The sequence below is a fragment of the Vigna unguiculata genome, chromosome 8, assembly GCF_037176805.1.
Source record: "Vigna unguiculata cultivar grain cowpea cultivar isolate G323 ecotype 2 chromosome 8, ASM3717680v1, whole genome shotgun sequence".
NCBI classification, from domain to species: domain Eukaryota; kingdom Viridiplantae; phylum Streptophyta; class Magnoliopsida; order Fabales; family Fabaceae; genus Vigna; species Vigna unguiculata.
Window position 1 is genome coordinate 2100599 of NC_140799.1, and position 24780 is coordinate 2125378.

Here is a 24780-nt window from a genome sequence, read left to right on the forward strand (position 1 = left end):
TTCATAACTTTATTTAAAGTGTAACTTACACTTGCATCAAACCAGAAATAAAAGATGTTCAATTCTATAGCATTACACAGAACTCTTGTAAGTAACACCAACTTTTGTAGCATAAAGCAAAAGAATGACACCGGTCATGAATATGTTCCGGTAAATCTATAAAGATATATCTCATTTAAAAGTCGAGATCAAATACAGTTTAAATACTTCTTTTTTTATTTTCTAAACTTTTAAAGATAAAAACAAAATTATGAGTAATTTCAGACAATACATCGTCAAAAGACCAAATGCGGTTTGACAAAGAGTCCTTCTCTTTCTTTTGCTTCTCTTTGATTCCTTTATACCTTCCTAAAGGTTTATTTGACACTCACACAACACAAGATCACAAAGCTTTTTCAATTCTCTTCCTACCAAAAAGAAAAGACTAAACACCAAGATTTTCAGATATTGCATCAAATCTTGTTAGCCTTCAAGCCAACCTCACTCTTATGGAGACTCATCAGCACCAAATTGAAGCAGCACCAGCACAGTTATCATGGCAACAAGAAAATAGAGAAGAAGAAGAAGAAGAAGCTTCATCATCACCACAATCTTCAACTCCCTCTTCCCCTTCTCAAGAATTCTCCTTCACAATCTCCCTCCACCACACATTCCCCCAAGATAATAACTCCAAAGCTCAACCATCTTCCATTGCACTTGATTTATCTCCTGCTGATGACATTTTCTTCCATGGTCACTTGCTCCCTCTGCACCTCCTTTCACACCTCCCTTCTTCACCTCGCTCTTCAACCAATTCCATGGAAAGCTTCACCCTCCCCATCACAGACTTATTAGAACACCAAAACCACCCCATCATTAAGGATAGCAGCAGCAGCAGCAGCAACAGCACCACCTTAGACAGCACCAGCAACAACAACAACATGGGAAAAAACAAGGTACAAGGTAAGTCCAAGTTTACATTTTCATTGTTTGGATTAGCCAAGGGCCACAAAGGGTGCCGAGATAGCAAGGAAGATAAAGTGAAGCAGAAGAAGAAGGTGAGGTTTGATGTGATCCATGCAATCAAAAAGTACTTGAGAATGGTTCAACCGAAGATGCTTTTCAAAGGAGAAAGAGAGAAGAAGATTAGACCCAGTTGTGGACAGAGTTATTCTTATTCAGGAAATGTAACTCCAAGAAATTATAAGCAGAGCTGGAGAGAACAATATTCAGCACCAGCATCAATGAGAACTTCTCCAACAAACAGTGGTCTCTTGATTGCAACAACCACACCTCTCCCTTCTTCTGCTAGAGACAGTACCATGGAAGAGTTGCAAGCAGCCATTCAAGCCGCAATTGCTCACTGCAAAAATTCAATTTCAAAAGAAGAGAAACTCAAATGCTGAATCTTTTTGCTGTTAAACACATCTCAGACACAGACACTTCTCTCAATGAACCACCACGACTCATAATTAACACGGTGAAAGTGAAAGACTAGTACACTCAAATTACCTCGGTTATTGATACCAGAGAATTTTTCTTATTTTTCTTACTTTTCTTTCCCTAGAGTGTTATTTCCTAGCATTGATTTTGTATGTGAAGTTTAAATGAGCGTGTACATAAAAAAGTGTACCATAATAATGCGATGGGGAAAAAACCAGTATCTCAAATTATTTGATTATAAGTTGTAGAATGCAGATGAAGTTGTATTATATATGTATGGATTCTTGGAAGGTTCAGGTATTGTCATGTTCTGTTTCCATTTAGAGATGAATGATAGAATAATTGATAAGTATGCATAATAGAAGGGTTGATAAGAGAGAAGTGTCCACACGAAACTGTTAAAGAAAATGGTACTGATTCTCTACGTGGCTATTTTTACTCTTAGAAATTCAAGTGTGAATCTAGGTCGAATATTGGTTAGAAATGAAAAAGTAAAGTATTATATAAGAATAAAGACCCATATATCTATTGTCTTAAAGTTTTGGGTTGAGAATGGTGTCAATGTCTTATTTAGTTGAGTTCATGTCTCATTAATGTTTGTTTTCCCTAATGAAACCATCTCCTCTGTAAAGTAATATTAATATCTTATATAGTTGAGTTCAGATCTCATTAATGTTTGTTGTCGGTGAAACTTTCTCGTCTGAAAACACATTGACATTATAATAAAAGGGTGAGAAATGTGAGATTTGATCTTATTTAAGGGCCAATGTTTTTCTCTGGATTGTCCTTCCATAACGATGATGACCCATTCTTTTCCTTTGCGTTGGTATTTTGTTTTCTTTCAAAATCATATCCAATTGAGACGTGTTTGGACCAGATATATCATATATCTGATTCATTCAATTTCCTTGCCAAATAATTAATTCTACCCTGTCACAATCATGTCAAGAAAAAGTTGTATCAAATTTTTTGTGAAGAGTAAGGTCACAACTGTTGGTGACAAATCACAAACTACATACATATGTTTAAAGGGTGTGAACGAATTGCTTCCTGATATACCTAACAGTGACGAAACCTAAGTCTATTCACCAACCAAATTATTTCCTATAAACAACATAGGGAAAATCATCATTCTCTCCTTATACTTTCAAACACAAAATAATTACAATAAATTATATTAAAAAAAATTCAACTTTAAACTTAATTTAACTTATTGATTTAGTAATATAGTGTGAATTTGTTTTATTTTTAGTTTGAGATTTTCAACAATAATATAAACAAAGAAGGAAAAAGGAAACATGTGAAAAGAGAAAGGGGTGTTCTATGGTGTTTGGATTCTTTGTTAAGAACTTCAAAGTGAGTTTCCTACTTGGGGATGCAAAGAGTCAAAGTTAAACCTAACTCGTTGAATCTGAGGAGCTTTTAACTCGTACAATTCAAAGAATTGTGATTCAAGACAAAGTTGAAATATTATTTTAGTGGGGGAATGTCAATTATAGTAATTTTTTTTTATATAAAGATATATGTCATTACTTATTCTAGGTTCTCATGCACAATAAATTAATACGAAACAGTTGTGAATTTAAAAAAAAAGAATTAAAAAATAATATAACAATTAGCAAAAGTAATTCGAAATTAATATAATTCTTTTATGGTATATTAAATTTTAAGCATTTCATCAATTCGAATATTTTCGTATAAGTTCTTGTGTGTCCAAAATACATTTGTTATATTGTTGTCTTCACCCATCAAGTTGACTTGCCAACTAAAAAGAGATTAGAAATAACATGTCTATTTCCAAATAACAAAATTAAAAATCAAATTAGGATATTTAAACAAAAATGACAAAGAATTTTAATTAATAAAATAATTTTTTTAACACAACTACAAATATCCAAGTTTATAAATTACTTGCAACTTTGATTACGTTCGCTTCGTTTTAAAATAACATTTATTATGTTTTACTACACTGTTAACATCTTCCAAACTCATTAAATATGGGTGTTTTAATGTACCAACATACCAATTATCATTTTCTTAATATGTATGAACTTAAAACAATTATAGTTATAAATGGAGGATATAAAATACATGATTTTTTTTGGGCAAAAAAGAGAAGGTCCTAGACCTAAATATATGAGAATATATAAGAGAGGGTAGAAAGAAAAAGAAATCTTTCGGGGACTTAATTTTTTTGGTGATATATTATCATTTGATAACAATTATCTAAAAAAAAGTTCATTATTGTTTTTAAAGATGCACTTTGTTGGGAATTATATTTTTTGTCTTATTTGTGTGTGATTTTCTCCACCAACATTGAATCAAATATCAACTTTGGTTGAGTTGATCCAACAATCAATAAAGTTAAAAATAAAATAAAATCGACCCCACGTAATGGCAATGAAAAGGTACAAGAAAGTGGAGATATATTTTAATCAAAATAATTATTACTGAAATTAAAGGAAAGACATGATTGAAGAGAGATGGGAATGGATGAAGAACAATTAAGGTAAGTTAATAGAGAATCATTATATATATATATATATATATATATATATATATATATATATATATATATATATTTATTGTGAATGTTGAGATTTGAAATGTGTAACTTTGATGATAGAGAAATGGTGGTGAAAGTCACAAACATCATACTAATGATGAAGAATAAACATAATGATGAAGTCTATATATAGAATAGATGTGAGAAGGGTTAGTCACAAACTCCTTTCAATAAAAGCCCAATTGAAATTAAAGCCCATTGGTCAAGAGAAAGATCACCAAGACATTAACCAAACCCTTCAATAGTCCATCACCAAAACAATAAATCAATACTTTTTCCACTAATTTATGAATTATTTATTTACACGTTTCTCTCTCTCTCTATATATATATATCCTTTAATTTAAAAATATAATAATTAGTTGAAATAAAGTTATTGCATTAATATTTAAGTAAAATTAGAAATAATTAACTATACTTGTAGTATTTAAATTTTGGAGTGAAAACTCCGGTTTTAGTCTTACCAATTAAAAAATATTTTAATCACTCAAAAGTTTGAAAAGAAAAAAACAATTAAGCAAATATTTCAGATATTTTCAATGCATCGTAACTGTTAATCCCTTCCTTAGTTTCTTTCGTTTGGTCAGCTTCTTTAACTAATGTCAATGGCTACTATTCTACCAATAACAATGATTTTTTTCTTTTTCTTCATGAAAACGACTTGTTTTTGCAGTTAAACATTAGGTCATAGACCATGAACGCATAATTTGGATCGTTAAACTATTCCTGAACTAGTTAAACTTGGTAAAAGTTACAAAATTTTCCTATTAATTGACTTTTTATTATTAATATGAGTTAATTACAATAGATTTTCTCAAATTGTGTTATTAATTCATCGTTTGTTATTAAAAATTTATTTCTCATTTTTCAGCTATTGTGTGAATTTCTCAAATGGTTACGTTGTGTTAGAGATGGCTTGTCAATACTCCTACGTAACATTATTCTTAAGTAGATTTCATAACTTCATCGAACATAAATTATGTTTGTTTTACGATGCAAAAAGAGTGTGAAGATGTGTAACTGGTTTTGTTAATAGAGGTGTTAGATATGTATTTCTTTTATCATTCATAAAACGCAAAAAGAAAACTAAGGCCTAACGATTATAGTGGCAAAAAAATTTGGCTGGACTATATAAAAACCTTTGCATCGTCCCTTTCTCTAATATTCTTATAAGGACTTTAATTCTCTTAATGATCCAAATATTGTAAATGCTAGCCAACTTCTTTCACTACAAGTTTTTACATTAACTTATAGTTGTTAATAGAGCTGTCAATTTAGCCTGACTCATAGGGTTAGACCATGACCCCGGTGGAATAGAGTCAATAAAACTTGCAGAACAAAAAAGCTCCAATTAAAGAAGTTTACAAGATTAAAAATCTCACAAAAACTACTCTCTAGACCAAGATCCACCCATCAACTTTTTTCTTAAATATGAAAAATATATTATTAAACTTTTCGTCATCGACTTGAAGTCGACACGTCTAGGACGTCAATCCGACCTGCCTTGACCGTCATCCGGGTCAGGCCGTCTTCAGGCTAGGTCGGGATTTTCTAACAAATAATCTTATTTTTATTTTCATGTTTTATAACTAGTTCTAACTTAAATAAACTCATCATTTGTTTAGAAATAAGGTTAGAATTATTCATATGTTTACTCTAGTAAGGGGTTTGAAAAAATATTGTTCTTATAAAATATCAAATAAAATAAAATAAAATCATTTGATAAAATAGTTGAATGTAAATTATCATTTTTATGGATGATTTTGTTGGTGACCACTTTTATTTGTTTTTTAGTTTTACTATTTTCTTATTACTTTTAAATGTAGATGTTTTTTGTTGAGTGAAATGGGAGATAAGTAGCTTACTTGGAATTTTATAAAAGGGGTTAAGTCGTACTTTTGTGTGCACGATTTTATTTTGAAGAAGTCGTTGAAGTGATTTAACCTCATACAATTTGATGATAATATCTCAAACCTCCTTTGCTATAGTCTTCTCCACAATGCTGAATAAAATTGCATTTGTCAATACTAAGTGCAAATTTGCAATAGCATTATCATTCATTTCCTTTCACTTTTGATTTGTGATGTCCATGGACAGGTTTTTCTTCAATCGCTGCTAGATAGTTGTATTTTCTCAAAATTGTCTTCATCTTCAGTTTCCGCAATAAGAAATTATTTCCATTGAACTTTTCCAGCTCATATTTTGTTGCCATGACTTTAAAAGTGACTTATGCACTTCTCATTATGAATAATAATGTCTATTGGAACAATGAAGACATACCATGAACCACTGCACCACCAGATAATTCTCAAGAAAGAGAGGTGAATCACTAATGGACACACTTAAATACCAAGTCTTTCCTAACCAAAACTTTCAGAGACTTGCTTCCATACTACCACACTATATTCACTATCACAAGTATTTACAACTAAAATAAAAGGAACAAAAGAGATAATAGACAAATAATTTAATTTTATTAAAGAAACAAAATTATATACCATTCTCTCTAGTCCACAGAGAAAATAATGACATCCTCTCGGAAGTGGAAAAAACAAATATAATAAGAACTTTAAAAGAAAAAACTAACATTCTCTTAATTTTTCTCTTAAGCAATAAAGTAAAAGGAATGGAAAAGAAAAAGAGTTTGGAATGTATTCCAATAAAAAAACACCCAACTTCTTTTATAACATGAGAAGTAAATCCCAAAATAAATGTGAATTTCTTTTCTTAATATATTGCTGTCTTTTAAGTGCCTTTATTTATATTTTGATTGATTTATTCTATTTGAGTGAAGAGTGTGGACATATATACATTGCAACATCTAAATTTCAATGAAGTTATTAAAAGTGAATAAGATTTTTAATCTAAGAAAAGGAATATAAAAAGACCATGAAATAAAACCCATACAATTTCTCATTATATATATAACTAAATAACATATATAATTGGGTAGTACATATTTTTAATAAAAGTTAATTAATAATTATATAATTATAGAAGGGTATCTATTTACAAATTATTGTTGTAAATATAACATGACATATTTAAGAGTCTTACACATGTTTGTTTGAGTTATAAAAATTGTTACAATGTATTACTTCGAGTTATAAAAAAGATGTTGCGCATTTATTCATTGAACTTCTAAAACTATTATACATGTAGCTACTGGATTATTAAACTGTTTATTCAAAATTATTATATTTATTATTTTATTAAATTGTTAATATGATAAGGTTCTATATTAAACTTAGAGATATCATAAAAGAAATAATACCGAGAAACATGCTATGTAGTTTTAATATAAGATATTAGTCATAATAATATAGTAATATAGTAATATAGTAATATATATATATATATATATATATATATATATATATATATATTCTTATTAAAATTTCATATAATATTATATTTTAGAGTTAATTTAAAGATGCATTTATGAAAAGAAATATTATACTTTTTTTTTAAATTTTTGTAAGATAAATGTTATCTTATACAGAATTATTAACTGGATTGCTCTGATTGAATCACATTCGGTTGAGAAGATAACTTAAAAAATTAAAATAAAATATATTTTTAAAATTTAAATCACTCTATAATATACAAATAAATATATACTATAATATATATTTTAAAAATTAATTATTAGTCGTAGAATATATACTTAACTTAAAATAATAAGTATTGACATATTTAGTTTTTATTATAATAAAATAATTACAATTTTAATATAAAAGTTATAATTTTATTGCTTTTATTTAAATTTCGTTAATAAATAATATAATTAATCATTATAATTATAACTATTGTACTAAATTATAATTATAATTTTTTAATTATATTAAAAATATTTATTATACTAAACAACCATTTAATTTCATTCTTATGAATAAAATGCTGATCTATACGAGCCATACATACTAAACTAATAAAATAAAGGTTTAAATACCTTTTTAGTCCTCATTTTTCATAATTATCTTTATTTTTGTAATTCATGTTTTACTTGGTTTTTTTTTTCTGTGACACCGTTTAAATCATTAACAGAGCATTGTACAATGGCACGATTTGTATTAGGATGTGTTATGTGCCACTTGTATAATGCTCCCTTAATGATTTAAACGATGTCACAAACACGAATTGTGAAAATGAGAACCCTATTAAACATTCGGTAAAAAATGAGGACCATTTAAAACATTCTGTCAAGATGAGGACCATCCACAACAAACATTACCATTACGAAAATGAGAAAAAAAAGGTATTTAAGCATTAAATAAAAGAAAAATCATTCGATCCAATTTGTGTTACAATTCTTTCTCTTGTCGATGATAAAAATTTTGTGGGTTTTCAGACGTTATAGATGGATGAAGTATATTTTTACAGCTCTAATTAATCTCATATATACGGTTTGTTTTGAATAATAAAGTGATTATGATTAATCTATGGTTGATTTAGTAATGGTGGTAGCACCCAACACACGCTATTTCTATATTTCCCTGCAAATTCTCAACTTTCGTTGCGTTCCGTAGCTATCACCGGCATTTTCAGAACCTCCAACGCAGTGCTTTCAACAACTTTCAATTCAAACTTTCAATCAATTACGGCTATTTTTTTACTTTTTATTGATTTAATGCAATTGGATTAGGATTATTAGATCTCAAGAATATTCTCAAAATCTAAGCACATTCTCCACTTTCCAACCGAATATTCTTCCATTTTTGCATTTGGCGGTACCTTCTTTAAGTTTTGTAAGTCGGTGTCCCACACAACACAGCATCATCTGTATTGTTTAACGTACGAGGTTCAGCAGATCTCTAATTAAGAATTTTCCCCCTTCTGCAAATTCATCGTATCACGAAATTCCGTTGCTGCAATTTTTGTCCAAATTTAGAAAACAACACAATACATATTACACGGGTTGGCGAAAGAATCACCAAATGATTGTGTTATAATCGGATCAACGTTTGTATGAGTTTTGCCATCGTAAATTTTCGCAGTCAGAAAAAACAAGATTGGTGTTGTTATTGGGTTTCAGCAAGATTAGTTTTTTTGAAGGATAGTTGTGGTTTCATATAAAAAAAATTAGCATGCAAGCAGTGGGGAGGCTTGGCAGCTACATCAGCCGCGGCGTGTACACTGTTTCAGGGCCGTTTCTTCCTTTTGGTGGGGCGGTGGACATTGTTGTGGTTCGGCAGAAAGATGGGAGCTTCAAATCCTCTCCTTGGTATGTTAGGTTTGGGAAATTGCACATGGTTTCGAAGGAGAAGGTGAAGGTTCATATCAGTGTCAACGGTGTAGAGCCTGATTTCTATTTGTATTTAAACCTCAAAGGGGAAGTTGTTTTCAACCATGGAGACACACAAGAAGAACAAGAAGGGGAATCGATAGTTGAGGGTGAAAGTGAAAGTACGAGTGATAGTGATGGTGTCATGCCACAGGGTGGTGGTAATAATAGGCATTTCAAGTCCATAAGTTGGAACTATGATTCTATGGGCAATTCAAAAGCAGAGGCTAAGGTTGTTGGTAGAACCAGGTCTCGCCGCTCTCGAATTCTTGGTCTTGTGTCACGGTCTTTGAGAGGAGGAGAGGGTGAAGATGGTGATGTGAATGGAGTGGATTCCGTGGAGCGTGCTGAGATTGCAGCCAACTTGTTGGAGCTGAAGTGGTCAACAAATCTCAGTTTTGATCATCAACTTCCACGAAAAGACAGGAAGAAAACTAAGGGTGAGGCCTTGAACAATGGTTTACCTTTACCACCACGTAACATGAAGGAGGAATCTTATTCTTGCAGTGAGCAAGATGCTACCAGATCAAAGCCTGTGTCTAATGAGATGCGCCTTGCAAGTGCAGGATGTGGAGAAGTTCGTTTCACTACTGAGGAGGTTTTGCAACCTGCAACTCTAGTTCTACCTGAGGTAAATCATGCTAAATTCTTCTTGGTGAACTTGTTGGAGCTTTTATTCTTAGAATTTGAATTTTTGAACCTGTTAGTACTATCATATGTCTATTATCATAGTAGTTGTTGTCTTGTCAGAAGTATCCATTGCTGCAAACTTCTCCACTGATGTGCTTTAGTTCTTGTTTAGGTTAAAGAAAGTGAGGAAGTGACTAAGGATTTTGACATTGGGAGAACACAAATGGAGGCCTCTGTGTTACAGTCTCAGCAAAGAGAATGTTCCCATTCTGGTATGTGTGCTGCCGGCAATGTTGGAGACAAACCAATGTTTCGAAAATCTCATACTGTCAATATTGGTCGAAGAGATTGTTCGATTAAGAATGTTAGACAGAATACTCCAACGTCTGAACAACTTGAATCCTTGAATCTGAGGGAAGGGAGGAACACAATAACCTTCAGTTTCTCCACAGCTATGGGGAACCAGCAGGTTAGTAATCAATTTTATTTCAATACATGAAGCTTACTTTGCCTTTCACTTTGTTTCTTTTATTGTTATTTCTTTTCTATTTTAAAATACTCTTTTGACTTTCAGGTTGATGCTCAAATATATTTGTGGAAATGGAATACTCGTATAGTGATATCAGATGTAGATGGAACAATTACAAGGTGAGGATATATCTTAGTGCAAAGGAAACAGTTTTTCAAATAAATACATATTGTACTCTAACAGAATTATAGTTACTATTCATTCTTATAATAGTTTCTTGCCTTTTCACTGCTAATTTGATATAACCAAAAAATGCACTTCAGCAATTTTACTGAAATATCAACAATGATTGAATCGATCACTCAACTTTAATTAACTGTATCTTGCCTATACCAACAACAATAAGTCAGAACTATAATCTATTTTGGGAGAGCTCCCTGACTTATTTTCTTAAATCAATGAGAAAACACACAACACCAAACTCTTTCTTCTTATGAGTTAGCAAAGTAAACTTCTATTTTTTGGTGCTGAACAAGATGCTCCATGAATCCTGTTTCTTTTGAACAAAGCACGAAACAATTCTGTCCTGATATCCTTGAACAAAGCACAAAACAATGTTAAATTCTTTCTTTTGTTTTACACCAACAGGTCAGATGTTCTAGGTCAATTCATGCCATTAGTAGGAATCGACTGGTCGCAAACAGGCGTTGCTCATTTATTCTCAGATATCAAGGTTTGTCTGTCTTGCCTGTGTGTTAAGGTGTTTTGAGATTACTGCAACATGAAAATTCATTGCTCTTATACATCAATGTAACTGTTTATATCAGCACTGTTCTTTGGCAGGTTTTCCCAAAACAAATAAGTGATTATCTGTTAAGGCCACAAGATTCATGACTTGTATTTTACATAATTGTTCATTCATTCTAATGGTCAATTCATTGTCTAGGGAGTTCTAGGATTGAAAATGTCCATTACCCTGTCTGTAACAATTATGAATCTTCTCTAGTCTAATACACGCTCTACAGGAAAATGGCTACCAGCTACTTTTTCTCAGTGCTCGCGCAATATCTCAGGCCTATCACACCAGACAATTTCTTTGCAACCTTAAGCAGGTGATACACAATTTTCAAATCAATCTTGAATGTCAAGTATGGACAAAACAAGATCATGAAATAAAGAAAACAGTTTACATCATCAAATTCCTTTTGTTATGATGCAGGATGGGAAAGTTTTACCAGATGGTCCTGTTGTTATTTCCCCTGATGGACTTTTTCCTTCTCTATATCGAGAAGGTAACTAGTATGCTCATCTTTCTTTTCTGTTTCTTCTTGCTGTTCCTCTGCTCACTTGTATAAGTATGACCTTTTCTCTTTTTAGTCCCTTAGATTTTGAAAATTCCCTATTATCCATTTTAATCCCTTTTTACTTGATTGTTTAATGTCGTCTTATTTAGGAACTAACTAACAAAAGTTTTTAAAATTGTCAATTCAAACATCTTGTGGTCCAATACTAGGTTTAAAACACACTAGTTTTTGTAGGAGTTATCTTAGGTGATGCATTAGATTTTTTCAATATGTTGTCAAGGCTTTGAGACTGGAACTGAAACCTTGATCATGATGCCTTTATAATATTGGGGATTATGATGCATTTATTCTCCTTTTCCAGTTATCCGGAGGGCTCCTCACGAGTTCAAAATTGCATGTTTAGAGGTTAGGTTCCCACTGCACTAAAATTGGTAAAAAAATGTTCTTTTGTTCAGTATATTCATGTTATTTAAGATACGTGAAAATTTAATGCATGCAGGACATTAAGGCACTTTTTCCTCCTGATTGCAATCCATTCTATGCTGGTTTTGGAAATAGAGATACTGATGAAGTAAGCTACCTTAAGGTCGGAATCCCAAAAGGAAAAATTTTCATCATTAATCCAAGGGTAAGTATTATATTTGAAAATGTATAAATGCTAAAACTTCCCGAGTTACTCATAGTTTGCAAAATTTCATTTTCAGGGTGAGATTGTTGTAAATAGTCGTTGTTTTGACACACATTCATACACCTCTCTTCATTCTCTTGTGAATGGAATGTTCCCCCCTACAAACTCATCTGAACAGGTTCAACTCCGAAGGCTTTTTCTTTATTTTATTTCCCCACAAACTCATTTTGGGTCTTCCCAGAATTTAGTAGCAAGTCTGATGATATAAAGATTTGTTCTTGATGTACATTATTTATTGGCCTTGTTCTTTCTGAATATTGGCTGCAGGAAGATTTTAATTCATGGAATTACTGGAAATTACCCGAGACCTCTTCTGCTATAAATTAAGGATCTTTTGGCATTTATCTAGTTCTGGTGTAGATAGTTGCAGGACTGCAGACTGTGCTGCTCCAAGAATTTTATAGGTAAAAATTTAAGCATCTTTGGACTTGAGTAGAATTTTTCATTTGAGTGATGATGCACTTGCAATCTTTCCTATAATCTTGTGTTCTTTCTTTCATTAAACAGATTTCTTAAGCTGTTTAGGGAGATTTCTTTAAGCTTATCTGCAATAATTTGCTTGGTATCTCTGTTTGGATTGCTGTGTGACTATTGTTCAATATGAAATGCCACAGATTCAGAACTTAGGCCTTAAAAAGATGATTCAAGTATCAAAGTTTGCATGCAATATGTTTCATTTTGATCTTAATGTTGCTTGTATAAGTGATGTGTATTAGCTAAGCCTGACGAAATCAGCATCATTGTGTGGAATTCGATGGACAGAGGATTTATGACAGCACAGAATACAATTTCCTGCTTCAGAATTACAACTTCGCCTCAAAGGTGTAACATCAGACACATAACATTGTTTTCTTCGTTGTACAGTTTGTTGTAGTGATTATTTATTTGATTCAATTGTCATGGACATGGCAATAATAATCGTATGATGAGAATCACATCAGTTTAACGTTGTTGTCTTCTCATAGTCAATGAGTGGCTTCACCTTGTATGTATGTAATATTAATAGGTTCTATCTTCAGATTCATTTTCTCAACTTGTGAACAAATGAACACATGCTCATGTAAAAGTTCAAAAAAGGAACTAACTTGTATGCTATTAACCATTGATGATAATATCTTTTTGTTCTCAAAATCAAGCAATAATTTGTTTGTTGATGAGTAAGTATGTAAGAATCAACTAAACATAAAAATTGACCCATTTATGGAAAAAACAATGCTAATAGCACAGCAGAAAAATAGAACTTTTTAAATTTGAGCAAAATAGAACTAAATGAAAAAATAAGGAACTGATCCTATGTAAAGGAGTAACAGAAGTATTTTTCAAGCACACAAACAAAGTTGAGGAAGGAAATCTTATTTATTGGATACTTGAAAACAAAGTTATATATCTGATATGAATCATGTTATATATCATGATTTATTAACCATCTTCAACCTTATATATGTGTAGCCATGAGGGTATATAAACACAAACACAAACTATATTACGTAATATATGATTACAGAACACACTTAGATTATTAGATTATTTGATGAAATAGTGATGGATGACTATTTTCCAAAGCCACAAGAATGAAGATACTCAACAAGAGTGTCGATTTCTTCGCCGCTAATTTGACCGTCGTTGTTGGCATCAGCTTTTCCGAAAGCACGAAAGGCTCTCCAACCAGGGAAGTAGGCACCTAAGTCTCTTAGGGCTTGCTTGAGTTCATCTTTGTCGTAACTTCCATTTTTGTCTCTGTCTGCATTATGCAGTGCTTCCATTATTTTCTGCAGTGTGAAACTATCAGAAATTGTCTTGTTTTGTATACCAGACACCACTATTGTCTTCCCTGGTAGAGTAGGGATTATTCTCACTGGCCTTCTGCTTTCATAGACATAAGACATTGTTTTGTTCTTCTGAAAACAGTGGGAAGAGATGAATGAATAGCTATGGTGTCACCAAATGCCACAAACATGCAGGGAGTTATATAGAGGTCACTGGTGAAACAATTTATATACTTTAGTTTAAATTTTTCGTTTTGAAAGTTGTAGATAAGTAAGAAATTAAATCCAGCAAAATATAGCATAATAAATATGTTTCTTTTGCTTTTAAATGTGTTCAAATTCCCCATAGAATAAAGAAAAATATTAGTAATACATTTTTTTTTAATTTAAAATTATTAAAAAAATTAAAATTTTATATATTTCAATTTTTATTTAATGATTTTAAATAAGTCACGGATATTTTGGCATCACACTTATTTTTACTACCATTTAACAGTGTCTTTCATTAATATCCATTTTCTCTCGAATAATATTTTTCCTTTTAAATAATACATTCATGATTTTGTAATTTTTTTAAGAGAATCAAGTTATCTAATATTTTTATTCTTCTAAAGTTCCTCAAATTAATCTCACCACCTTGTCCAAGTTAGTGCTAGATGTGGCATATATTCTTTGATGGGATGGGAGGCTCACCCAATTAATTACATTAGTATTTGATTTTGTTCATAAACATTGCAAGTAGGTATAGAGGATAAGGAAGAATCTCTATCATATTTACATTTTAATCTCTTCATATGCTTTTTGTCGGAATTTTTTTTAAGTAGTTAATAATAATACTGTTACTTATTTACAGAATATTGATTATAATGTAAAATAAATTTCAATATAGGTAATCATAGGAAACACATTCACGTAGAGAATATACTAATGTTGAATAAAATTGTTTAATTCGAAAAACTGAAAAGTTGAATAAATTTATAATTTTATAGAAATAAGAGATTTTTTTTAACGTAATTACGATCAAAAGTGGATGTAAGTCTTCTATTGTATCTATCTATTCAAAATGAAATCACAAGGAGAATTCTAGACAATCATAAATTCATAATGCATATTTGGAGGTGCTTTGAAAAATTAATTTTGGTTGAAATCAATTTTGGTCGAATCGATTTGTAAAGTAACTAATTATTGTTTTTTTTAGAAGTGATTTTTTTTTGTTTCAAATTGATTTTAAAAGTCAAATTATTCGCATTTTGTGTTGAAAAATCAATCGTATATTATTCTAACACCGAACCAAACACATATAAAGTGAATAAAGTGATGAAGGAAAATGAGTGGTATTGTTCTAAATAAAATTATTCCTATGTGATTTGGAAACCATAAGTTTGAGTAATATAGAGACTTTCTGACGTTGAAACAAATATTTTGAATAGTGGAAATGATTTTTTGCTCAGTTTTACGATTCATAATTACATATATTCAAATTTTATAAAAGGGTTAAATTACATAATCAACTTAGATTAAGGAAATTAATTATATGCCATAGCACAAATGCTAACTACTATATTCTAACACGTCGATGCTTGTAAAGCCATGAAGTAACGCATATTTCGTCACCAAGCACCAAACTAAATTCTTCTTTTCCATTTGCTCAATTTTTCACTCACAACAATAATATTGTAGGGGTTAAATATGTTTTTGTCTTTTAGTAAAAATTAAAGTTAGTACCTCTTGAAAACCTTGAACTAACTTAGTCATTCATCTTTAGAAATAGGTGGATCTAGTCTTTTAAACCAATTTGTTTTAAGTTTATCTAACGTTTCAAACACGTTTCTAAATTTATATTAAAGAGAAAATATGTCAAACGGTGTAAACAAACTAAAATACTAGAATGAGATGTGTTTAAAATGTCAAATAAACTTAATAAAATTTGGTTAAAATGACTAAATTCACGCATTTACAGAGTTGAAGGATTAAATTGGTTCAAAATTTTCAAAAGGGAACTAATTTCAATTTCCACTAAAAGTTGAAAGACCAAAAATATATTTAACCCCTTTTTTAATCATGAATTATGATATTTTGATAATTTTTTTTCTTTTTGAATCACATCAAACATTTATTTCATCCATTAAGATACTATCAATCCCGTTACGTATGTATAATTAAAAGTTTATTGACAAACCTTTGTTAAGAAATAATTTTTCTTTAATTATCGCAAAACTCCAAAAGAATCATGCTATCATTAACATCATACCACTTAGAAAGAAAAATAAACCTTTAACTGCATTTAACTGCATTTAACTCATTTTGATATGAAATATGTACTTTATAGATCAGGTTCGGGTATGAAACAAAATGAGTATATAGATTTTTTTTGTCTTTGTTCTCATATTAAATTATTAAAATATTTGTAATTTGTTTAGTAATTTATCTTAAAATTCATATAATTATAGCTTCTTGATATTTAAGAAAATATATATGTTCTTTTCGAAATCAGATTAGTATTATATTTTTTCTTTATATTTAATACATATTTCAAAGAATATATATTCATTTTTTTACTTGAAAAACGAAAACGAGTATGGTTAAAATCCTCACCACTGTTGCATGAAAGAACAATTATATAAATTAATTGAAAACAGAAAGCTTATTCCAATACAAAGTTAATGAATCATGGCTTAACACAGAATAAGCATTAACATTAGAATATTTAACTTTTAAAATTATCTTGATTAAGTTCTTCTACCATGAATTTATTTTAACTTCAGTTGTCGGAAAAAAAGAATAATATCCCTCCACCCAAACATTTAAATAATATTATTGTTTGTTCTTATTAATCCCATTTAACACCTGCTAAACCACTTTTTATTTATTTAAAGTAACTATCTCTTGCAACATTTATTTATACATGAATATATTAGCACGTGATGCCTTTTTTTTAGATTTTCAAAAACTGAATTTTGCATATTTATTTTAAAGCGAATATTAATATAAAAATAGTGATTCGATATTTTGAATAAATAAATAGGTATATGAAGGTTGTGGTGAAATGAGAGACAAACAAGTTGTAATTTGATTTAGGAAGGAATAATTAAAAGAATATTTTTTCATATTTTATTATTATCATTTATACCTTCCTTCCTTTGCACATAAGTATCTCAAAGGAATAAAAAATATCCTAGCTAGTGTCTCATTTTTCCGTAATTAACGTATCCGTTTTGCATTAATTAATTCTAAATTCAAATTAAATATTAAATATTAGATTAAAGGACTTTAGGAAGCATATAAATAATCATGTTGTGTTGTTAGGTTGGTGCACAGTTTGAACAAACAATATTCTCAAGTTTGGTATGCCATTGGATTTGATTCCTTCAATTAGATGCACCTTTTCTCTTATAATTCAACAAAAAGTGTGGGTTATTTGGTGCTTATAAACAATGTTATTTCACCCATGTGAAAAATATGATTCATAAAAAATATATTGACACATGGAAAGTATAGACACATATGACACCAATCATATTTGCCATGAAAAAAAGGTTGTTGTGTTCTACTTTCTCATTTCTAACCAATTGACACATGGAAAGTATAGACACATATGACACTAATTATATTTGTCATGAAAAAAGGTTGTTGTGTAATACTTTCTCATTTCTAGCCAACGTGGGACTTAGACTCACATTTGGATTCCTAACAATCTCTCCCTTAAGGGTGAGTCCCTTATTGGTACACTCCCCCTCCAGTGGACGGGTTGATAGTATCTGGAAAAATATTCCAACTTTCAAGTAAATGTTGGATTTCAGACAATCTAATAAATCAGAAGAGTCTAAATCACTTTGCCTATACATCATCTATTTATAATGTTCTCGACGAACTTTTACCAAACACAATCGTGTATGAGTCTTTATTTGACCAAGAATATGATTGGGACCCATTACCACGATCGAGAGAATTCACTTAGAAGTTAGCATTTGATTCATTTTATTTGGTTAGCCAAAACAAAAAAAAAGAATAAAAGTTATTCTAAAGTTATATTATTGATTAATTATCATTCTTATTATATATTAGTTTAATTAATATGTATTATTGTTAATATAATATTTTTTATATATTAATGTAGTGAAATATTCATATTTAATTTTTTTGTAGAAATTTCGTTAGGTGAACAGGTAGTATATTTCGAGTAGTTTTTGTATAGTAAAGAAAACTCGTAACAAAAGAAAGGCTATTTAATAATAATTTAGGATAAATAAAAAGGTTATATGTTAACAAAAAATTAAATTTAATTTCAATAAGAAAATCAAGATTAAAATATATTGACACACACACACACACACACATATATATATATATATATATATATATATATATATATATATATATATATATATATATATATATATATATATATATATATATATATATATATATATATATATACTAAGAGTAAGAGTAGAGTTGATGATAATAATTTTTATAATTATTATTAGTTATTTTATATCAATAAAATTAATTTTTTAACTCAATCCTTATTTTATTTTTTTTGTAAGTAATTTAATATTGATTATTTCATCTAATTATACTATAATTTCCATTATTTTTTTCTAAATAATTAAACAGGAAGTATACACAGAAGACCAAATTTGGAAATTTTCAAATGTTACCCACTGGGCACCACTTCAATCATTCTCTTCTTTCTCCTTTATACATATATCTTCTCTGGTAACCGAAGTGTTGCATTTATATAATCCTTTTTATTGATAAAAAATATATATTCACAGCATGAGAAATCTTATATATATACACATTGAACAACAATATTAGTATTACACAATGACATATCTCGACAATAATTTTAGAAGGAAAAAATAATATATTCAAAATGTATTATATTATTATTGATAATAACAAAAAATGAATATAAAATATAATATAACCGTAAAAAAATCAGAAACAAAAACAAATTTAAAAGGAGTTCATAAATTATATATTATTCATGTAAAATAAAGCTATTTCATTATTTAATATCTTTATTTTTCTAATAAAATTATTTTTAAATCTAATTTATCCTATAAGACAATTTATAAACTGAGATTTATATTCATTTATATAATATAAATTTGTTTTATCTCTATTTTATTGTAGATCTCAGATGTAATTATTCCGTCACCTTGTCCTAACGTAGGTTTCTGAGATTTGTGGTTCTTTAATGGGACAAGTCACGCAATTAATTGCATTAATATTTGATTTTGTTAATAAATATTGAAAGTAACTTTGCCAAAAGCAAGGAAGATAAGGAAGAATCTCTATCATATACGGTTTACAAGAATTTTAATCTCTTCATATATGCTCTTTGTCGGAAAATACAAATAATCACACTGAACTCTTGCCAAAATAAGGAATTTGCTCATTAAATATTAAGAAAAAAAATCACAAATTATCCATGGTGGTCAAATCTTAACAAAATACGCAAGTTATAATCTTAACAAAACTATGTTCATTGTCTTCAAGTTCTCATAACAAAAGAAAATCAATAATTTCATTAAGTTCTCATCCAACAAGCAAGAACATTGTTTTCTTCAAAGTTATCTAAAGAAACGAAACTGTTTAACGAGTAAACAATTTTAAAATCACAAGTGTAGATAAGAGAGAAGGAAAAAAAAAAAAAACTTCCACACACATATATTACAAGACTTCATGCATATATAGTGTATCTGGCTCACTCAGTATTGGTTTCTTTATACCAAGAAACTGTGATCCATCCAAACAACTCAGTAACATGATTATTTGAGGAAGAAACTCTGATTTAGAAACTTGAAAAACAAAGTTATAGCTATAAATCATGAATCCATCTTCAACCTTAGTTGTGAAGACATGGATGTTATTTCACAAACTATATTTTGCAGAACACACATTAATATCACCACGCATACAATTAAGAATATATATATATGGGGTGGTTGGTTATTGGATGAAATAGATGACTTATTTTCCATAGCCGCGAGAGCGAAGATATTCGAGGAGAGAATCGATTTCATCGCCGCTGATATGACCGTCTTTGTTGACATCGACTCTATCAAAAGCACGGTCTGTTCTCCAAACAGGGAAGTAGGCACCTAAGTCTTTGAGGGCATGCTTGAGTTCATCCTTGTTGAAACGACCGTCATTGTTTGCGTCTGCTTCTTTTAACGAATCCATTATTTTCTTCATTATGGCATTTTCACTCTCAGGGTAGGACTTTTGATCCGGCTTGGGTATTATACGAGGGATTCTCACAGGCATTTTGATTTCACTAAGTGTTTTTTTGAGCTTTTGAATGCTTATGCTCTCACCAAATGACATATAGAGAGTGTTTTTATACAGGCCGTTGTGGGTTTTGTCGATAAGAAAGAGAGAAATAAAATTGGTAAAAAAAAATAAAACTAACGAAATTTATTAAGATTAAAGTGTCTTGTAAAATTATAATAAAAAGAAGAAGAAGATAGAACGTAAATGAAAAAAATATTGGTGAAACTCAAACTTTTTAAATTTTATTTATTAATTTCATTTAATTTTATGTATTACGTAAATTCTTGAACTCTTATTCCACCTCTTTCCCCCTCCAACCCAACACATTTATGAGAAATTTTGTGGTACTCCAATAAAGGTCACTGGCTGTTTAAAAATATAAAAAGATCATGTTGGAGAGTATAAGGTGTATATTTGTTTGACTGAGATTCCAAAAAATATCAATGGAAATAAACAATTTAGTATTATAATAATATACACTACTAAAAAAATTTATATTTCCTGTCAATTTTGTTTTGAAATATATTTTGTAGGAAATACTTATAAATTTTGTTATGAAAAAAAATTGCAGGAAATTGCTGTCAATATTTTTGTAAAATATTTTGTATAAAACACTTTTTATAACAAATTTTGTAGGAAATACTTACGATTTTTATAATTTTGTAGAAAATAATTACCCACGAAGAAATTACCTACCAATTTATATCTTTAGAAAAAATAATAGGAAAAAGTCTTTTCTTGCAATTTCTTTTAATAAATTTGCAAGAAAATTTCCATGTAATATGATAATTTTTAATAATGATATACCCGTTATTCTATGTTATGTTAAACTTAATTATTGAAAAGATACGTAGAAATTATTGTTATTAAAAATGGTTAAAAATGTGAGTCCGAGCTAATACCTAATTAACAAAAATGATGTGTTTTTGAAATTGTTTAGCCAATTGAGGTATGCATGCATATCTCATCAGCAAAGGAATCTATGTCGCATGGATGGTTGATATCATATGTTCCAATTTGTCAACAATACGACTCCACCAGTTCACCTGAATGATTGAATTCAGTTGATTTTTTTTCTTCATTCATTTGATTACCAAAACAAAAGAAAATTGAAGCATTGATAACCGGTGAATTTGCAAAATAAACAAATATATTAAAAACATTTTTTCTATAATACCAAATAATTTGTCATAGCTAAGAATGATTCATTTTATACACTTTGGCAGTGAGATACGGGGTTATTAAATCTCTTTGGTCGCAGTCTTATTTATTTTGCGTTGATCACCTTAGTGTGTGTTTGGTTCTGCGTCAAATTGATGTAGAATTGATTAGAATTGATTTTCTGACACAAAATCAGTACGTGTTTAGTTTTCAAAATCAATTAAAGAGTCAAAAATTCACGTTAAATTAAAAACAACTAATTTTTTACTTCTGTGTTGGAGAATTGATTCATCAATTCTCTGACATTGAAACAAACACACCCTTAATCAAACATTAAACTCAAAACTAAAAGGGAGTGGACTAATTATATTATTCATGCATGATCTTCAATTATCCAATTATGTAATACTTTTATTCTTCCATAGTTGCCTTATTATTCTCATCACCTTGTCCAAATATGTTTGGTCAAATGTGGCATATGATTCTTTGATAATATGGGATGATTAACTCAATTAATTGCGTTAATATATTTTATTTTGTTCGTAAAGAGTGAAAGTAAGTTTTAGAAAGCATGGAGGATAAGGAAAAATATCTATCATATGGTCTACCTTGGTAAGAATATTAATCATTGATTTTTGAACGGGTGTCCTTGGTGGATTTTTATTCAGTTCAATGAGAGAAATCGAATGTTGACCGGGGAATTTGGAGTGATGTTTGTGGTGGAGGAGAAGTTTATTAAAATGAGAGAGACAATTGTTAGAGATGTCACACCAGATAAAAATAAGTTTATAATATATAAATAAGTGTAAATATCTTATAAGGTCATTAAGGTTGAATTAGAATTAGAATTAAAATCTCAATTAAACTTGCATGAACTGATACATAATAAAAAAGGAGGTCATAAGCATAACACTCTATAAATTATTCTAGAATATAATAGTTATCATTTAGCATAAATATGATAGAGTAATATTCTAGAATATAAAAGTTATCATTTAGCATAAATATATTGATTAATAGGTTGCCAACAAAGATAAATTTTATAAAGAGAAAAGTTATCTCAATTGTTCTATTGTATATTTTGTCCTATGTACTACTGATATAAACTAGTTTTGTGAAGTTGAATTAAATTTAAAGTCTACTTCTTAACATTATTGAAGATTTTTATGCAAGTTATATTTATAATCAAGCCACAATTACAAATATTTGACAATAATTTAAAAAGGATAGTTTAAAAATATGCTCGGTTAAATTTGCATGGATGGATATACATCATAAAAGGAGGTCTTTAAGCAAAGCAATCTACAAGATATTCATCTCGACTCGATTCTTCGATCATACTGAGTAGGCTTGACCTTCGATCTAGATTGACTCGACTCAACCTTTGACTTGATCTGGTTTGACCTGATTATTCTCAATCGACTTGTCTCAACTTTTGGATCGAGCTGTCTTGAGTCGATCTTCCATCGAGGCCAACTCAGCTAGACTTTAAGACAGGGCTGACTATTTTGGCTTTTGTTACTCTTTTGGTCCTATGAGTTTTTTATGTGGGCATTTTGGTCTTGTAGATGTTTTTGGCTCCGACCTACGTGGACCAGGGTCAAGAATTGTAGATTAAGCCAAATTGACAACTCTACTCTCGATACACATAGAAAAAAAAATTATATTATTTTAATATTTAAATTTAGCTAATATGTTTTGTAAATTTTGTTTCTAAAATATATATTTTCAAAATGAAATTTTATTTTAAAAGAAAAAATTTAATTACTTTTTTTAAAAATAAAATAAAATTTAAGATATTTTAATTACTCCATAAACAAATTTATAAAATGAAAAAAAATTAATTCTAAATAATTTAAATATCATATATTTAAATTTGTTGAAATAATTAAAATTTCTGGTCTAAACACAATATAAAATGTTGAGTAGATAAAAGTTCTTGTTATTAAAAATTATATATCATCAATGTATATCTCAACAAAATATGTTTGAGATATCTTTCTTTGGATACAAATATCTTGTTGAAAAGTAAGGAATATCTTTCGAGTGAATGAATGATATCATAGGTTTCGTTTGCCAAGGCAAACACATTCAATATCTGAGTATTTAATTGACCAAGAATATGATTGGGACCAATTACTACAATGAGTGGATCCACTTGAAAGTTAGTCTTTGATTCCTTCACGTTGCTTAGAAAATAAACAAATTAATAAAATCAACTTTGTTTATTTTATTTACTTTATTAATAAAATCAACTTTTGTTTAGTTTTAACTTACTTATTCTTCATGTTTATCTTGTTTTGTAAATAGTTAGATTTTGAGTTACTCTAATTTAATTATACACTAATCCCATAATTTTTTTTTGTCTTAAATTTGAACAAGAAACTTTTATGTCAAGGCCAAAAAGTTTTGGTGACTCATTTTGGGCGTCACTCTAAACCGGGGCCATGTTTTGTTGGGTTGTCAAATGGGAGAGTGAATTGCGTTGGGAGGTGGTTCCATACTATTTCTAAACTTTTCTATATTTTAAGTGCTTGTTAGACTTTCAAAAGTGTTTAAATTGTTTATTAACAATTTTAATTTCCTAAACATAACAAATTATGAAATTATTTGTTTTTCTAAATTAGTTATCAATTGTATCATTGGCTAGTATTGCATAAGTCCCTTGGAAAAATGATACCTAAACTTACTTGTGTGATTTTGTACACTTATACTTAAATTATTTAAAATTTGATTGACTTAGGGTTATTTATATTGTTACATTTTAACAAATACTTAAATTTTATAATTTTTGAACTACTTAAACCAATACTATGTTCTCATAATGAATTAGGCGACTTCATAATGATCTCTTCCGCTAAATTGACGTTATTCTATTTGGATTGGTTAAAATCTGAGTTATATTCTATCTTGGAACTCTTCTGATTTTTTTTCTCCCTTCACTTCTCTTCACTCTCTTCTCTCCCCTTCCACTCTCCATGGTCATTCTTCCCCCTCCCTCAACTTCCCTGGCTGCTCTCACCTGCCCCCACCCTCCTTGCAACTGAACAACTTGTTAACAAAATTATCTTTCATATATAACTAAGAAGTTGAGGAAAGAAGTTTATCTAGATACTTGAAAAACAAAACAAAATTATCTATAAGTTGATCATGAATCCATTTTCAACCTTAATTATGTAGACATGGATGTTATTTGAAAAACCAAC

General features: G+C 29.4%; 4 protein-coding genes across 11 annotated transcripts; 2 read left to right on the forward strand and 2 right to left on the reverse strand.

The window, feature by feature from the left end:
- Nucleotides 1-282: 282 nt before the first annotated feature.
- On the forward strand, nucleotides 283-1718 carry LOC114193524 (BRI1 kinase inhibitor 1-like). The gene has a single exon (XM_028083355.2). The coding sequence runs from the start codon at nucleotides 489-491 to the stop codon at nucleotides 1383-1385; it is 897 nt and encodes a 298-aa protein (XP_027939156.2). The 5' UTR covers nucleotides 283-488; the 3' UTR covers nucleotides 1386-1718.
- Nucleotides 1719-8471: 6753 nt separating this feature from the next.
- Nucleotides 8472-13474, forward strand: LOC114194465 (phosphatidate phosphatase PAH2). Of its 8 annotated transcripts, none has more exons than XM_028084706.2 (11): nucleotides 8472-9711; nucleotides 9838-9902; nucleotides 10074-10370; nucleotides 10476-10549; nucleotides 11019-11103; nucleotides 11396-11482; nucleotides 11590-11662; nucleotides 12036-12079; nucleotides 12174-12302; nucleotides 12379-12480; nucleotides 12630-13474. In XM_028084706.2, exons 1-11 carry the CDS (start codon nucleotides 9075-9077, stop codon nucleotides 12687-12689), a joined length of 1653 nt encoding a protein of 550 aa, XP_027940507.1. In that variant the 5' UTR covers nucleotides 8472-9074; the 3' UTR covers nucleotides 12690-13474. The 8 variants fall into 8 exon arrangements, 2 of the variants coding, with proteins under 2 accessions (XP_027940507.1, XP_027940506.1); XR_014984236.1 differs by having other exon boundaries at nucleotides 8473-9902; nucleotides 12630-12766; nucleotides 12870-13474; XR_003606391.2 differs by having other exon boundaries at nucleotides 8473-9902; nucleotides 12630-12766; nucleotides 12977-13474.
- A 225-nt stretch (nucleotides 13475-13699) lies between these two features.
- LOC114194466 (uncharacterized) lies at nucleotides 13700-14319 on the reverse strand. Its single transcript, XM_028084707.2, has one exon. It carries the CDS (start codon nucleotides 14246-14248, stop codon nucleotides 13913-13915), a length of 336 nt encoding a protein of 111 aa, XP_027940508.1. The 5' UTR covers nucleotides 14249-14319; the 3' UTR covers nucleotides 13700-13912.
- Nucleotides 14320-19784: 5465 nt separating this feature from the next.
- Nucleotides 19785-20467, reverse strand: LOC114193605 (calmodulin-like protein 5). Its single transcript, XM_028083475.2, has one exon. It carries the CDS (start codon nucleotides 20465-20467, stop codon nucleotides 20111-20113), a length of 357 nt encoding a protein of 118 aa, XP_027939276.1. The 3' UTR covers nucleotides 19785-20110.
- Nucleotides 20468-24780: the final 4313 nt, after the last annotated feature.

Bases quoted from the DNA above. Each gene is read 5' to 3' on its own strand.
- LOC114193524 (XM_028083355.2), top strand. From the start codon at position 489: ATGGAGACTCATCAGCACCAAATTGAAGCAGCACCAGCACAGTTATCA.
- LOC114194465 (XM_028084705.2), top strand. From the start codon at position 9,075: ATGCAAGCAGTGGGGAGGCTTGGCAGCTACATCAGCCGCGGCGTGTAC. The intron at 10,550-11,018 runs GTGAGGATATAT...TTACACCAACAG, and splicing joins GTAGATGGAACAATTACAAG to GTCAGATGTTCTAGGTCAAT. The intron at 12,481-12,629 runs GTTCAACTCCGA...TATTGGCTGCAG, and splicing joins CTACAAACTCATCTGAACAG to GAAGATTTTAATTCATGGAA.
- LOC114194466 (XM_028084707.2), bottom strand. From the start codon at position 14,248: ATGTCTTATGTCTATGAAAGCAGAAGGCCAGTGAGAATAATCCCTACT.
- LOC114193605 (XM_028083475.2), bottom strand. From the start codon at position 20,467: ATGTCATTTGGTGAGAGCATAAGCATTCAAAAGCTCAAAAAAACACTT.